This window comes from Peromyscus eremicus, chromosome 10 (assembly GCF_949786415.1).
Source record: "Peromyscus eremicus chromosome 10, PerEre_H2_v1, whole genome shotgun sequence".
Classification (NCBI taxonomy): domain Eukaryota; kingdom Metazoa; phylum Chordata; class Mammalia; order Rodentia; family Cricetidae; genus Peromyscus; species Peromyscus eremicus.
This window is the reverse complement of record NC_081426.1, coordinates 425958-439846: the sequence shown is the minus strand read 5'-3', so window position 1 is coordinate 439846 and position 13889 is coordinate 425958. Positions and strand designations below refer to the sequence as shown.

At 35.8% G+C, this 13889-nt stretch overlaps 1 protein-coding gene across 2 annotated transcripts in view; it reads left to right on the top strand.

Moving 5' to 3' along the window:
• Psme4 (proteasome activator subunit 4) overlaps nt 1-13889 on the top strand; it is a 128573-nt gene that overhangs the window by 73486 nt on the left and 41198 nt on the right. For both annotated transcript variants that reach the window (XM_059275126.1, XM_059275124.1), the window contains 8 exons: nt 6387-6442; nt 8171-8227; nt 8426-8481; nt 8570-8668; nt 10523-10585; nt 10713-10808; nt 11840-11971; nt 13633-13842. In XM_059275126.1, coding sequence (XP_059131109.1) covers nt 6387-6442; nt 8171-8227; nt 8426-8481; nt 8570-8668; nt 10523-10585; nt 10713-10808; nt 11840-11971; nt 13633-13842 — 769 coding nt within the window. The remainder of the gene's footprint in view (nt 1-6386; nt 6443-8170; nt 8228-8425; nt 8482-8569; nt 8669-10522; nt 10586-10712; nt 10809-11839; nt 11972-13632; nt 13843-13889) is intronic.

The following is a 13889-nucleotide window of genomic DNA, read 5'->3' as shown; positions in this document are numbered from 1 at the left end:
TGATTTTCAAATATATTTTAAAATGAGAGCCCTTTGAGCCTTTTCTCTTCAGTGATCTTAACCCTGTACCATATTGTAAAAACATTCTTGTATAGCACACATAATGCTATGTCGTGCTTACCAAATTGGGTGTCAATAAAGCTCTATAGAAAGTGTTAACAGGGAGACTTGTGACCATTTAATGCAGTAATTTGTCTTAAGAGCTCAAATATGTGTCTTATGATGGTTGGGAGTGGTAAATGGCCAGTTGAGGAGGCTCATGTGGTGTGCCTTGCAGTTCATCTCGGCATGTATCTCTGCCATGTATACTATCATAACAAATTGAGGCAAGTCTTCATCTTTCTTTCTGGGATTTTCTGTTTGTTTGTTTGGTTGGTTGGTTTTTTTGTTTGAGATTGAGGTCTCACTCTGTAGCCCTGGCTAAGCCTGAAACTCACACCAATGCTTCTGCCTTAAGCTTTCAGAGTATTGGGATTGCAGGTGTGAGCCACCAAGCCTGGCTAAGTTTTCTCCTTTGAAGTAGACTTTTATTATGACAAAAGTTCCTTATAACCCAGATTCAGTGGCTCACATGTGTAATTACATATGTACCCGAGAGGCTGAAGTAGGAGAATTGCAAGTTTGAGGTCAGCCTTGGCTGCATAGCAAGATTTTGTTTGAACCTTTCTCCCTCAAGAAAAATTCCTATACTTGTTTATTAGACTGCCAATTTGATTTTTATATAATGACATGCCTTTTGCTAATAAAATGAGTACATTAATAAATATCATATAATTTGATAACAGCACTATTTAAGTTCTAACATTGACATTGATTTCTACTCATGGGGTTTCCGTCAGAAATATGTTAGACTGAAAAGTTTTATGCTTCAGATTTTTCACATTTAGCCACGCATGGCAGCTCATGTCTTTAATTGTAGCACTCTGGAGGCTGAGGTAGGAGGTTGGAAAATTTGAGGCTGGCCATAGTGAGACTTTGTCTCAGAAAAAGAAAAATGGGGGTAGGTGGAAGCAGAAACCTTCACTTTTGGAGTAAAAATTTAATATAAAATATAATGAAATCATATAAAACACATTGAATATAAATGTGTTTTTAAAGTCATTGAACAATTACATTTTAAAACACAGGGTCTGTATCTATGCAGAATAATAACTATATTATTTAGAGTTGGAAACAAGCGATCATCTCTTTGATTTCAATTGCCTAGCAAAAATTAAATTTATTACTTTATTATTTTATATGTGTGGGCTTTGGATCTTCATGGAACTGGAGTTACAGACAGCTTTGAGCCATCATGTGTGGGTGCTGGGAATCAAACCCACATCCTCTGGGAAAGCATCCAGTGCTCTTATCTACCGAGTGGGAATTAAACACACACACACACACACACACACACACACACACACACACACACACACACACTTTCTGTTGGCTTTTAAGTCATTCTTAACAGGATCTTTCCAGTGATAACTTGTATTGTCTGTATCTAAATTGTGAAGAACAACTTTGTGCTTTTATTTCCTGTGTGTACCATTTTCACTTTCATTGCAGAAGGTGAATGAATCTGAAACTAATAAAATAGCCTTTAAAATTTTTTAAATGCTTATTTTCCTATAAGTAAAATAGTTGTTAAATCTTCCAAATCTAAATTGAGTTGGGGGGAAAAAAAAGTGCCTACATCCTGTGACACACTAAGTGTGAAGAGTGACCAGAGTGTAATTCTCAGAGATTGTTAGTAGACTAATGCCAAGAGAGGAGAACTGAGGTAGAGTCTTAGCCTGTAGGGAATGGAGGGAAGCCCAGGTATAGGGAGAGAGTGGATTAGTGTAATGAACGCATCAGATGTCTGTGATACCTCTTGTTAACTTTGCTAAATTAAGTTTACTTATAAAATTGTGAGACATTCCTGTTCTAAACACCAGATCAATTTTGGGAACTATTAGCAACTCAAGCATTATTTTCAATTTGTACTTCAATTTTTCTTCCAAGTCTTGCTTATATAAAATGTTTCATATTCTCTAACACTCGTGTTACACTCGGAGTCAGATTACTTAGAATCGGGTTTGCTTTCTGTATTTGTTGGCAATATATAGTATTTGTCCTTTGGGAAACTGTAATGAAAGACCATAAACTTACTTTACTTCTATGTAGCTATGTTTCTAATGGAGTTTTTGTGATGATCTTAATTTCACTATTGGAAATGGCTACTAAATGAAAAACTTTTTTCCCCTATGCTATTCAATGAGTGACAGACAAATACAAAAAGCTAAATCCAAAGTATCAAAGTAAATTATGCACCAATGTAGGTCACTCAATACCTGTAATGACCATAAACCTTCAAGTGTCAAAATTTAGATATGATAAAAGGTCCTTAAAACCTGTCACTTTAATACAGCTTAAAACAGTTTGAAGTTTTAGCAGTTATGCTCATTGCCATGCATTACTGAAAAAATCTTAGAGTGGAATCTCTCCTTGTTTTGTTCCTGGGACATTAAGAGAGGCACTACTTCTGTGATAGTTAATGCAAACAGCTCTACCTGTATAGTGAAAACGGGATTATGTCTTTCCATTGTTACGTAGGAACTTTGGGCATCCTGAAATCCTCAGTTTTCTCCTTTTTCAGTCCACTTTCTGTTATGATCTTTTAGGTCTACCCAGCTATTAGAGGATGCAGAAACCAACATCTAAAAAAACAGGGTTACTCAAGGTAGAGGAGTCACCATTTTCATCTCAGAATACTTTTTTACTTCGTTCCCCTTTCTCTGATCTGTTACATCACAGTCAAATCATTCTTTGAGATCTCAGCTTTTTTTTTACTAACTGTCCACTCAAAAAAATTCTTACCGTCTAAGCTTGAGACCATTTCATTGATGTATGAAAGGATGTGTTGTGTATACAATGAGGGGCAGGGCTAGCTAACCTCTCTTGGCACCTCCAGGAAACTACCCAGCACTGCTGGGGAAGCTGCACACAGAACAGGAAACAGTTACTACTCCACGGTGAGTAACCCTGTTTTCTCCTTATTTCGCCTTCTGATTGTTTTCATTGATTTTTTTTTTTTAAAGCTTTGTGTGTCAGACATGAAAATCTATTCTCACAGTTATGTTTAGATCTCCAATGTGTAAAATTTCTTTTAACATCCCTCTGTTCACATGGTAGCTTACAGAAGCATTTCAGTTGTGTTATTTTCAGCTGTTATTGATACAGAGAGCTGGGTACACAGAAATGGCCAACAGTCTCTTGTGAAACATTTGTACATTAAGCGGGGAAAGCCTGCTAGTGGCTTGATTTCAAATCTTTTTATTTATTTTATTCGGGGGGCGGGGGTTCTTGGGAAGGCAAGGTGTTGTTTTACATACACACTAGGAGACTTGTGTATAATATTGTTTGTGCCTATTTCATGACAATTGACCCAGTCTTTGTACATACTTGACTTGTGTTATATATTTTGCTTTTATTTTTTTGTCATTTCTTCCCGTTTCTAGCATCCTCTGTTTTCCACCAGTGATTATTGTTACTGTTCTAGGTCTGCCTAGGAAGAGTGCCATCTAGTGGTACAGATAATGTCGTAGTGACCTAGTGTCCAAGATGTTTTGTTATAAATTGGGTGGCCTGGTCTAGGAACAGTGGAGCTGATTTTACTTCATTATTATTACATACGTAGAACTGCTTATAGTGTGTTATGTTGGAATTGTTTTTCAGAATTGTGTTTCGTTCTCAAGACAAATAATACGTGGAACTTAAATTATAGATTTTGCTGCTATTGCTTTTTATTTATTTGTTTGTTTATGTAACCCAGGCTGGCCTCAAACTTGAGGTGATCCTCCTTCCTCAACTTCCTGTGTATATAGGCATGTATTACCACATGTGACTATATATACTTGTTAAGATACATTTGCTGAAAATATGTCAAACCAATTAGAGTTTAATTTGTGATAGGTAGAAAGATAAAATTTAAGTTGATTCTTAGATAAGTGAATATAAAAGAGAATTCTGGGTAGCAAAATTTAAGTTTAAATATAATTAAGTACCATATATCTGAATGACACAGAAGTTATATGTTGTGTTTCAAAAGCAGAAAAATAATAGACCATTTTTAAGCTTTAATGTTTTAAAATCTTACACAAGGTAGATTTTCTTTTCCCCTATTTAATGTTAGCTAACAGACCACATTTAGACATCCAGACTATTAAGTAAAAGCTTTTGTGTGCGTAGTATATGCAATGTATGTGTCTGTGTCAGGGGGTACATATGTGGAAGGAAGCCAGAGGTTGTCACTGGATGTCTTCATTTATTGTTCTCCACCTTAGTTTTTGAGACAGGGTTTCTCACTGTTCCTGGGCTTGCTCTTTGTCTAGAATGGCTGGCCAGTGAGCCCCTGAGGTTCTTCCTTATCCTTCTCAGCACTGTGCCACCACATTCAGCATTTTACTTGGGTGCTGGGGTCTGGACTCATAGCCTGGTCCTTGTGCAGCAAGTACTTTATTGGTGGTTCTGTCTCTGCATCCCTTTGATAGTACTTTTTTGATGCAGTAAAAATTATGGCAAATAATTGACTATAGAAATTGTTTTTAATCTTACCAAGGTAGTGTCACTGACTGAAGCACTTAGTATTGTGCGTAGTGAGTATGAATCCAGTAGAGTTGTATTTCTGCTTTAGACAACTAGTAAATTTGTATCAGCAGTGAAGAGATTTCTGTTCTATACACCAGCCATGACAAACCCTTCCCTGTGCTCTGCCAAGAAGGTGATGATAGCTTCCTTTCACTTTTTCATTGTACTTCTCTATTTAGTACTGAGATCTAATTTCAGTAGAGACTTGAAGTTTATTGTTTATTGTTAAGGGGTCTTATTCTTTACTGACTTTGAATTTTTGATACATATTTATTTCTGATCATAAAAAGTTAACAAAATGCTGAAATTTGTAAGCTTTGCCATGGGTTGAAACTCTATAGAAAGAAAGCTAACTTTTAGAAAATCTCAGAAAAGCAAATTAGCATTTTATGCTATAAAATGTTAACAACTCTTAAAATACATTAGTGGAAAAGAATCATTCCTTGTTTATATTCTGTAGGTTTGGTCGTGAGATTTGCTGTCCTAGATACTGAATTATGTTGAACAGCATAGCTGAGAAACTGGCACTTCAGTACTCTGAAGTCATTCACTATAATCAGGATTTGTTAAGTCCTATATTATGATGGAAATAATGCTTTGAATTTATCTGCTTTGTGGGGGTACCCTTGGGGATATGTTGATTTAAAGTGGTGTTTCCTTCCCCATTATACATGTTGCAAGCTCGTTAACTACAGTTTCTGTTTATTATAAAGTAGCCCTGTGTTGGGTTTGTTCACTGTGTGTTTTCTTTGCTTATCTACCTATGTTCCACCTCTTAGATAGTGCCATCTCTTTATTAGAATAGCCATTGAACCAAGTCTTGTATTTTAAAATTGAGGTAGACTTCCATTGAATATATATATATACACACACACACACACACACATATACATATACATACATACATGTGTATATGTGTGAATATCTATATAAAAATTCATATGTATAAGTTGTTATTCTCTTATAAATATTTTCTTGTAAATCTATAGGTAACACTCAGTCATTTGTTAAATTTAACTAGCTTGGTCTGGTTGTACTGACATATTTCTTTTGGGCAGATTTTGATGTTTTGAAAACAATTTTGCTTTTTTAGTTCAGGCTGTCCTGAAGCTCATGTAGCCCTAGCCTGGCCTTGAATTCACACTGAACTCCTTGCTTCAGTCTCCAGAGTACTGGGATTATAGGCATGAGCCACCATGCCTGCTTGTGACTAATCTTTAGTTGAGATTTAGAGTTTCTACATACCAATTTAGAAATGCCATTTTACTGCAGGGTTAGGAAAGATCCATTTTGCTGGTTTAAAGAGAAAGAGTAATAGTTATCTAGAGAACCATGTGTACTTCAGCAATAAAAGTTGACTGAGTTTTAAAGTATAATCATATAATTGTGAAGCTGGATTTTCTTTGTGCAGATGAAAAAATACTTATCAGCAAATTTAAACTTTTCCAGTTGAATATTCAGTTCTCAGTATATCATTGAGAGATGATTTTTATCCCTTGAAGGCATTAAAGGAACATTTTCTTTAAGTTAGTTACTATGCCTCTTACTGAAACAGCAGCATTAACCTTCAGAAGTTCAAAGAATTGAAGTACTGGAGAGTAGAAATCTGTTACAGTGCATTGTCTTTGTTTTAATTTAAACATTATAACAATGAAACTTTTTCCTTTGACCAATATATATGTGTTATACTATATTTTATATATATATATATATATATATATATATATATATATATATATTAGTAAATGAAAGCTCTCTTGTTTTTTAAACAGGGTACCAAGTATGGTGTCCTTAGAGGAAACAAAATTGTATACCGGACTGGAGCATGGTATGTGAATATTAACTGAAGTAAATCTGTAGAAGCTATCTGTTTAGCCTCCCTGTAACGATTAGAATGGAGTTATTTTGTACTTATGGTTCTTAGATTCTTTGTAGTATATAAAATGTACCCATTATGCAACAATCATTTTCTTTCTCTCTGAAGAAGCTAGATTTTTTTTTTTTCTGAAACAGGGTCTCATGTAGCCCAGGCTAGCCTCAGACTCATAGAGATCTGCCTGTCTCTGCCTCTGGCTTTAGAAATTAATTACTATAAAGAATTGCCAGTAAATAACAGAAATTGTCTCAGTAAATTTAATTGCTTTCTGTGTTCAGAGGTAAGCTTTGTTACTATATAACATTCATTTATGTTTTAATTCTTTATTTTTTCTTAAAAGTACAATTATTTATTTATTTATTTTGTATGTATGTGTACATCCCATGGTCACAGGACAACTTGCTGAAGTGGAATCTCTTTCCATTGTGTTGGTTCTGGGGCTCAAGCTCAGTCTATCAATCACTCTTACAGAAAGACCTTTATCAGCTAAACCATCTTAACCGGCCATGTTATTAATTTTTTTAGGGTGTTATATTAATATGAGTGGGAATATTGTAGCCTTTATATTCTGATGGTCTTTGTAGATTTCCTTCCATTGAGTTTAATTCAATTTAGTTTTTTGATGTGCTGGGGGATCATACCCAGAGACAAAAGCAGGATAGACACGGGTTCTAATTTTGTATTAGTTGTTTGTGGAACAACTGGGATGTTCCTCGGTGATAGAGCACATACATACATACCCGAGGCTGTAGGTCAATTCCCAGGATTCCCCCCAACTATATCTTATACTAATTTAAAGTTCAGACTACAACCTTAATAGAAACTCAGTAGATTTTCTTACTGATGGGTTGATAATAGAATTAGTTCTGTACATTAATTTCTGTGGTATAACTGCTGGATTTGGGTCACCCGTAACTTTAGAGAATCCCAAGCCTTTGTGGTTTCTAATTAGCAGCTTTGAACTTTAAAATGTTCACAACAGTGTTTTCTCTCTCTCCCCTCCCCCACTTTGTAAAAGTATGTTTATTTTTTTTTATTTTATGTGTATGGGTGTTTTCTATATGTATATGTATTACATTCCCATGGAGGTCAGAAGAAGGTCTCAGATCCCCTGGAACTGGAGATGAGATGCCATGTGGGTGCTGAGAACTGAACCTACATCCTCTGTAAGAGCAGCAAATGCTTTTAACTCCTGAGCCATCTCTCCCCTACCTTCTTGACAAAAGATTTCATAAATAATCATTTTATTTTGGTTGTTTGAGATCAGTCTCATGTGGCTCCATCTTGCCTTCATCTCCTTTATCTTCTTGCCACTTCTTCCCAAATGCTGGGATTACAGATGTGCATCACCATGCCCAAGATATGCTTGTCTATTTATTCATTTATGGAGTGATTGGAGACAGGGCAGTCTAGCCTTGAACCATCTGCCATCCCCTATCTTAATTCTTTGAAGTGCTAAAGTCACAGGTGTGTGCCTCGATGCCCTAGGTAAGCCCTATACAAATGGAGGTTTTGAATGTTAGTCTGTGTCATGCTCAGCTACTAATTTAACTATGTTAAAGGCAAAGCCGTTTGTCCTTTACCTTTTAAGAAGGATCCTCGGATAAGCCATTAAAACCTGGAATAAAATGAGGAACTTCCCATGTCTAAAATGCCTTCTCTTATTTTTTTTAAAAACAGACCTATCTCGAGAGAACCACCGAGAAGCAATTGCTAGTGTCATACGGAAACTTCTTAGTAAGTATATATGCCTGTAACTTGCCTATATTCCTAAGTTTTAGAATAGCAGCCTATGGCAGGTGTGCTTTTACTTAACTTTTTTTTTTTTAGAAATAGGGAAAATAATCAGCTTTGTTTTTACCCTCTAAGAAGCAAACTGGGGTTTGTATAGTAATTTAAGATGTTAGCTAAAACTTTTTTCTTCTCCTATTTTAGACCACATACTTGATAATTCAGAAGATGATACCAAATCATTGTTTCTCATCATAAAGGTAGAAGTGGCTCCACAGCTCCATAATTGTTAATGTGCTTGGGCTTGACTGGTGACTTCTGAATAAATGTTGAAATTCTTTGACACAGATTATTGGAGACCTTCTGCAATTCCAAGGATCTCATAAACATGAATTTGACTCCCGATGGAAAAGCTTTAACTTAGTAAAGAAATCAATGGAAAATCGGGTCAGTACTTTCACCTGAAATTCTGAATCATTGTTTTTGAAAAGATGTATAAGAATCCTGATTTGCTGGGCGGTGGTGGTGCATGCCTTTAATCCCAGCACTTGGGAGGCAGAAGCAGGCGGATCTCTGAAAGTTTGAGGCCAGAAACCCTGTCTCAAAAAACAAAAACAAAAAACAAAAAACAAACAAAAAAAAAATAGAAAAAAGTCCTGATTTGAGGATTATTGTTTATAGAGGAAATTTGCCCTATAAGTAGAAGTAGTAGCTTTAAGAATATTGCATGAAACCAATGTTGTTGCTTTTTTGTTTTTGTTTAGCTACAGGATTCTTACTATGTAATAATAAAACATTTACCTTTTGTTTGTTTGGTTTTGGTTTTTGGAGACAGGGTTTCTCTGTATAGTTTTGGTGCCTGTCCTGGATCTCGCTCTGTAGACCAGGCTGGCCTCGAACTCACAGAGATCCACCTGCCTCTGCCTCCTGAGTGCTGAGATTAAAGGCATGCACCACCACCACTCAGCTAAAACATTTGACTTTTAAAGGAAAGGAAAAAATATATTGTACGAAGACTAATAGCATGATATAAATCAAATAGATCCTAAGCGGGAAAATGTATTTACTTGCTAGGAGTGTTGCTTGATTGTAGAGCACTTGTGTAGCATATGTGAGGCACTAAGTTAAAAGTATTTTATTTAGTGATAACATCCATTTTTGTCCATGATCATCTCTGTACCTATGCAGGGATTTCCTTAGTAGCATTCAGGCTATCTTACAAAAACTTGAAGAAATGTTTTTTAAAAAAGTGTCCACAGGCATGAACTTCATATAAATCTGAGGAAAACATTTTTTATATTGATTTCATGATCTAATATTAGAATCATTATAAGCCTCTTCAGGCACATGGAAGGGAAAATTCCCAAAGAAGAGTAGAGCTATTCCCAACAGTGTTCCCCAATAGACTTGTGCTGAAGTTGAGTCTCTAGATGCCTGTATGTTATTTGTATATGTATGTTATTTGTTAGATACTGGAGATAGAAGAGTTTGTGAAAAGGATATGGGAACTATGGCAGGCTGTAGAAGAGTACTAGAAAGTAAATTAGGTCAATAGTTTTGTTGTAAGAGAATTCTTTGGTTTTATATTCAGCAGTAGAGATCCACTAAAAGGAATATGCATTGTATGCATGAGCATACACCTGGCTGAAAATTAAGGTAGATGAATGCTCTGCCACAGTTAGAATGTAGGTGAAAAAAGCCTGAATCAGAGCTTTTAAGATACAGATTGGAAGGTTTGGACAAAAGGTAGAATAGGAGCACTTTATGACTAATGTAATAAAGAATAACCAATTGTAATTTATAACAGTTAAAAAAATGTTATATCTATTTATTTGTGTGTGGGGGCATGCATCTGTGAAAGTGGAGTTCAGAGGACAACTTGCAAAAGTCAATTCTCTCCTTCAAACATATAGATCCCAGGAGTTGAACCTAGGTTGCCAGACATGTATGGCAGTTGGGTTTGATCTTCAGCCATTTTTTTTTTTTTTTTTCTGTTCTATGTCCATTTTCTTGGTTTAGGGTTTGTTTGGTATGGTTTGGGTTGACCTTTTTTGTTATTGTTATTGGGTTTTTTGTTTATTTGGTTGGGTGGTTTTATTTTGAGACTTGGTCAATCTATGTAGCCCTGGGTAGCCTGGAACTCAAAGAGATCTACCTACCTCTGAGATTAAAGGTATATACCACCATTCCTGGCTGTGTGTGTCCTTATTTTGAGGTAAGTTTCCATTAGGGGATTCAAGAACCCATTGTTGAAGTCACTTAGTGAAAACATTGATTTTTGTTTGCTATGTTGTTTTCCAGCTCCATGGAAAAAAGCAACATATCAGAGCACTACTAATTGACAGAGTGATGCTGCAGCATGAGGCAAGTGTTTCTCCATCATCACATCTTGATTTGGCATGCTAATAAATAATTCCTATGGTGTTTTTCATAATTAAGTGGACTTTCAGTAAACACTTTGAGACTTGACTTACATTATTTCTTTTTAAAGTTGCGAACACTAACTGTTGAGGGTTGTGAGTATAAAAGAATACATCAAGATATGATCAGAGATCTTCTTCGATTATCAACAAGTTCATACAGTCAGGTGAGTCTCTACTATCTCCAATACTTTCATTTTGTTACATACAATCTAAACATCCCCGTTTTACCAGTAGAGTTTAAGTAATCCCTCATGTAGGATTGCACAGCAAGAAAGCAAGAGAACCGGAACGGAAATCTAGTAAACCCTCCATTCCACCCCACCCCAATGCAATGGGAAATGCCTTTCAAATTTCAAATGAATTTAAATTTGCCTTAATGTGCAAAAACGTTTGTAGTAATAATTGCCCCCCCCCCCCTCACTTTTCCAAGACAGGGTTTCTCTTTAGTCCTGGCTGTCCTGGAACTCACTTTGTAGATTGGGCTGGCCTGGAACTCAGAGATCCACCTGTCCCTGCTGGGATTAAAGGAATGCACTACCATGCCTGGCTAATTGCTTTTCGTTTTAGATTCCTGACCTTTACTCCAACAGGGTCTTGCTATTAGCAAGACTGGTCTTAAACTTCAGTCCACCTGCTTCCACCTCAAAGGTGCTGGGATTATTGGCATTTGCACCATGTCCTGCTTAAATTGTTTCTCTCTGTTGTAAATTTTAGAGATTGTGCTGGTAGAATGGTGCTCCCACTTAATTCTAGGAAATTTTGAAGGCTAGTCTGGGATGGCTATATAATTCCTTCTGTGTGTGATGCTTGGGTTTCAGGGAGTTATGAGCATGTAACATATTGTCTATCTATATATGTCCTAGCACATAGAACAAAGAAATTATAAGATTTATGTATACCAGTTCCTTTTAACTTGGTAATTTCCTGTGTATGGACATAGGAAGTCTGATCTTCTCATCAACAATGACTTAGTGTCTGCTGTTTACTTTTAGCAGTGTTATAAACTGTTGCCCATGAGTGCCATTCAACTCCTCTCATCAAAAAGAAACACACTGGTAGTATTTTCCTTTTAATAACCATTTGCTTACTTTTTACGGTATGTGTTCTCTGTTATTTAGGAAACCATCTAAATTATCTTCCTTTATATTTTATGTTTCATTAGACATCTTTTTAAATCTTTGTCAATTTTCCCCAGGTCAGAAACAAGGCTCAGCAAACATTTTTTGCTGCTTTGGGAGCATATAACTTCTGTTGCAGAGATATCATCCCTTTGGTTTTAGAGTTTTTACGGCCTGATAGACGGGATGTCACACAGCAGCAGTTCAAGGTATAGGTTCTGTTTTAATGTCTACAGTAAACACCCATATATCTGTTATTCAGGTTCCACATTTAATATTTTGTTATATTTGCTTATCACATTTTTAAATGCATGTCAGTTTTAAGATACTTGAACATTTCATCATGATTAGTGTTAGGGAGAAAATACACGGTGCAGAGCCCTGTAAAAAATAACTGAGTAGTATAACCAGTGTGAATGAAGGGAGGACCAGGGACAGAAAGAAATAAGGTCATTTTGAGCAACTGATCAGAGCAGAAAAAGAAAGGAAGAAGACAAGTTAAAGCATTTCAGAGGTAAAGTAGAGTCTCTGTAAGTAGGTTGATTGAGAGAGATTAAGGACAGAAAAGAGTTAGGGCTTGATAGCTAAATATGAGGGGACTAAAACATGGGAGTTTCTATCACTAAGTTCTGGATTGTACAAGGAGTTATAGGGGAGGTGGGAGATCCCTTAAGCCCAAGAGTTTAAAGCAAGCCTGAGCAACATGGTGAGATCCCATTTCAAAACAAAATGAAAAACAACAAAACTGACTGAGATACCATGAAAAAAGAGGAACAGTCATGGAAGGCAATAAAGAGACCTTTTGGAAAAAACAGTCATCAGTGCCCACTTTCTGAAGAGGATTAAGATGAGCACTGAGTATGTTCCTTGAAGTTAATTTGTAAGACACAGTTCAATAGGCTGTAAGCCAGGCTTAGTTGCTTACTTTTAAAGTTTTATCAGAACAAGGTATTCTTTTATGTAGTATGTACGTCTTCATATCACAGTGTTAGAGATTAGTGATTGAGACTGATAACAAGTCACCTACTATTTCCTTTCTTCTTTACTTTCTGGCAGCTGACTTCCTACCCCATTGTTGGATATTCTTTCTAGAAGGTCTGTCTGCCTCATTTCATCATATTGGTCAGTCTTGTTAAGACTGTTTTTCACATTAGAAAGGTCAAAGTTGGCAGTGACTGTATAGAGAGCATGTGGACTAGAATATGCAGTGATTAACAATCCAACTTCTGATCCATGTAGATTGAGTGTTCTGAAAATAACAACACTTCTTGATAGTAATGAAAAATGTACCTGCTTCATCAGAATCTTCTGATTAGATGTTGTCAGTAAAAACTATGCAGTATAACTAAGTAGCTAGATTTTCTTAAAGATATTTTAAGTTTATTGTTGGACAGTTTCACGTGTCTATAATGTATCTCATATATCCATCCTCCACTCCCTCCTTCTACCCTCCTGAGTAACCAAACTTTTCAATATTTAGTAATATACTTAGCAACTTGGTGTTAGCTGTTACTTGATAAATTATTTCAAACTTTAGGCCCTAAAAGTACTTTTTTCTACATTTCAAGGTCATTATCATATCTGAGGAAAATAAGAGTAGAATCTGTGTTCTTACAAAACATTCTTACCTTTTTATATTGCCTAATAGCCATTCTTTAGCAAACCTTCTTTAAATGACTTAGAAAAAAATACTAGTGGATGCCGCTTGGTTAAACCTCAAGTTCAAGTTTTTCAAAACAATACATTAAATACATGAACTTATTTATAAATCAGCTGTAAGTATGTAAATAATCAATGTTAAAAATTTAAAGATGATGTTGGATTTAACTGTGCCTCTTAATTTTCTGTGTACATTTATTTGTTCTTATAGGGCGCCTTATATTGTCTACTTGGAAATCATAGTGGCGTGTGCCTGGCAAACCTTCATGATTGGGACTGTATTGTGCAGACTTGGCCAGCACTTGTTTCTTCAGGGCTTAGCCAAGCAATGTCATTGGAAAAGCCATCAATAGTGAGACTGTTTGATGACCTTGCAGAAAAGATTCATAGGCAATATGAAACAATTGGCTTAGACTTCACAGTAAGCAAACCATTTATTTGTTCACTCATATTTTAGTGGAAATTCTA